Genomic DNA, 3,082 nt, shown 5'->3' with positions numbered 1-3,082 from the left:
ACTTCAGTAAAGACCACCAACTAAATGATACATAATTCAATACAAACCTGCAGAACACTTAATCCCAGAACTGCGGCAATATTAACTGTATTAAGGAATACAAACAGTTTAGAAGTTATAAATGTTTGTTTCATTTTGAATGCTGAATGCTTTAAATTTTAATGTTGACTTGAAAATATATTTCGCAACGACATTTAGCTTGTCATGATCTATACGTTGAAAGGTACATGTATATTCCAAATCTGGTACAATTTTCAGCGAGGAAACCTGTTAAAGCCTTGTGAATTACATTTCCTAACAGCTACATTATAATATTTGCATAAAACAATATGATAAACTCACTAATTGTGCTCTACAAGTATAATCCTTACTGAATTTTTATATGGCTAAACAATATGCGAGAATTCATCTGAACACAGAAAATAAAGTTGATTATCGAAACAAAATGAAATAACAGCGAGATTTCTGTGTATTTACAGATGGAGGAATGACATTAAGAGCAAAAAATAGAAAGAAATCTTGATTGCGAAAAAGTTTTAGGAAATGCTCTATAGAGACGAAATTAAGCGCGGAACCACCATCCTATGTATTCTAATATAAGAAGCAAGTCAGGATTGTATTTCATAACCTTTTTGGGTAGATTCATATAATTCGTGTATACTATGTATTTGCGCATGCGTTGATTGAATGAGTTGGCTATATATTTTTGAAACTGGCCTTGTGCGCGCATTTTCTTCGTGTTTCGCTGTAAGTTTTCATTTATTTTTATTATGTATCTTTTAATTCCGATAATTTTCTTAGCAATTACTCAAAGTCTGTCTTTTGCAGCCGAACCCAGATGCTCTCGGTTCCATTATGAAGAACAACTTCTCGAGAAAATGATAAGAATGGAAGTGAAAGTTGAAGAGATTGAAAAACGTATAACTAAAACGAACCAAAATGTGATCAATGTGCTAGAGGAGTTAAAAATAGAAAGGACGAAAATGAAAAACGATAACATTGAATTGCAAACGAACTATGCTAAGGAAATGGAAGAGCGAATGAACGATATTACTGATTTAAAAGGTTGGATATTATTATTATTTTTATTTTTTATTTATTTTTTGTTGTTGTTTTTGTTGTTGCCTAACACTGCAAAATTAAACTATGATCACCGTTAATTGAAGTGCATTTTTGATAAGGCTAAATAAAAATTGTAAACTAAAGCAGATAATTTTCCCAATTTTTGCATAATTTAGAAAGAGACAAATTTTAACTAGCGCAGATATTTTGAAATTCTTAATTTTACATGATAAAACAAAACTTTGAAAGGAATTGAAAATCAAATAATTAAATGAATTGTGGGTCACTGTACTTTTTTAGTTTTCTACCCCCAAAAGTGATTTCTTGGCCCTTTGGTCATCTTTAAGCAGAAAAAATCTTTAAACTGTTGCACGGCACGTCTTATTTAACGTTGTTTCATTTAAAACAAAACAAATTTTTGAAAATGAAAATGTAAAAATTACTCATTATGATTATGATTTATTTTTGATATGATATCTTGTTATTATTGTTTAAACATAAACTGTTACCATTATCACTGTTAAAAGACGTTTCCGGTTGAAACGCATTTTATAAGCGCAAATATGGAAATTGTAAACTAAAGCAGAGAATTTTCTTCATTTTTACATAATTAAAGAAACATTAAATGAAAAAAGTCAAACAAAACAATATACATGTGGATCACCAGGATCCTTTCTTCTACATATCTGCCTCCGAAAAAGAGTTTTGTATATTTAAGATCACCTTTAATAGCAGAAAACTCTTTAACTGTCGCAAGCTATAATGCAAAAGATACAATGACAACCCCCCGCCTCCCAATCCAATTTTTTGATATATTTTTGCAATATTTATTTTATCAATAAATTCAAACTTTAAGAAAACTGTCTGGACTAGTTTTCCTTTTTTCTCTTATGTTTTAAGGTTGAATTTCGCAAATAAACGTCATAACGTGTTGCTTCTTTATGAAAACTATGTACAGATAACGCACATAAATTACAATCATTTGAATAAAAAGAGAAGATCAAAACAAGAAAACCTGAGTTGTTTGATTAAGTTATGCATTAGCAACATACTCAATATTCCGAGTTCAAATTAAAGCATTATATATTGTACAGAACAAGTCAAATATAATTCCAAATCATATGTTTTTAAAACAAGAACCAAAACCTAACCAGGTTCAAGTAACCAAAATGTATATTATGTTATTATACGGTTACTTATTACATTAGATACCTTTAATTTATATTTTCATTTTGTTATTTGTTTTATTCGTGATTTTTTTTTTATAATAATTTTTATATTTCAGCTATGTTTTTCACGGACACGATAGCGTTTAAAGCAGGCGGACCCACGGACTTAAGCCTTGAAACAGGACAGATCATTGTCTTCGCGAAGAATATGTTAAATAAAGGTGGAGCATACAACAATAAAACGGGAATATTTACAGCACCAGTGAGCGGAACATATATATTTATGATTCATCTTTGTATAAAGAATAAAAATAGCATGTATTATGGTATAATGGTTGACGATACAGTGTACACGTCTGGACGAGTGTACGACTCTGTTGCAGATTCATGTTATACTGCTGACGCTCTAGTTGTTCTAAGCGGCGGCGAACAGATTTACGTCAAATGCCTATTTGGATCATCATCATCTGGCGAACTGTATGAGTACTCCTCGTCATCATATAACTTCTGGAGCACGTTCTCTGGCTCGCTGGTTCACAGATAGATTTAAACCTTTTTATAGTTCTAAATTAATATTTGTTGATATTAAGCACTAGATGAACCAGAATTATTACTTCAGACAGTATTTCAGTATTTAAGTTTAATTATTCCGTGACGATAAATATGTCGTAAAAGTTTTGATTTGTTTTGATTATATTTTACGCATCACCGACACAGATTTCGTTAAAGTAAGAAATTGATATACATTTTTTTTCTTTTAATATAGGGAGACTTTCTATCTTGATATTAAGTGTTTTCATGTTCATACGCCTTTAAGGGATTGCTTAAAAGTAATAGGATTACAACTCAAG

The 3,082-nt window shown here is 30.4% G+C and overlaps 1 protein-coding gene across 1 annotated transcript; it reads left to right on the top strand.

Moving 5' to 3' along the window:
• Window positions 1–751: 751 nt before the first annotated feature.
• LOC132755099 (caprin-2-like) lies at window positions 752–2,809 on the top strand. The gene is made up of 2 exons (XM_060745894.1): window positions 752–1,065; window positions 2,348–2,809. The coding sequence occupies exons 1-2, from the start codon at window positions 771–773 to the stop codon at window positions 2,773–2,775; spliced, it is 723 nt and encodes a 240-aa protein (XP_060601877.1). The 5' UTR covers window positions 752–770; the 3' UTR covers window positions 2,776–2,809.
• The last annotated feature ends 273 nt before the right edge of the window (window positions 2,810–3,082 follow it).

The sequence above is a fragment of the Ruditapes philippinarum genome, unplaced genomic scaffold, assembly GCF_026571515.1.
Source record: "Ruditapes philippinarum isolate M1 unplaced genomic scaffold, ASM2657151v2 ctg268_1_1_1_1, whole genome shotgun sequence".
Classification (NCBI taxonomy): domain Eukaryota; kingdom Metazoa; phylum Mollusca; class Bivalvia; order Venerida; family Veneridae; genus Ruditapes; species Ruditapes philippinarum.
Note: the sequence above shows the minus strand (reverse complement) of the source record. Positions and strands in the feature narration are given on the sequence as shown.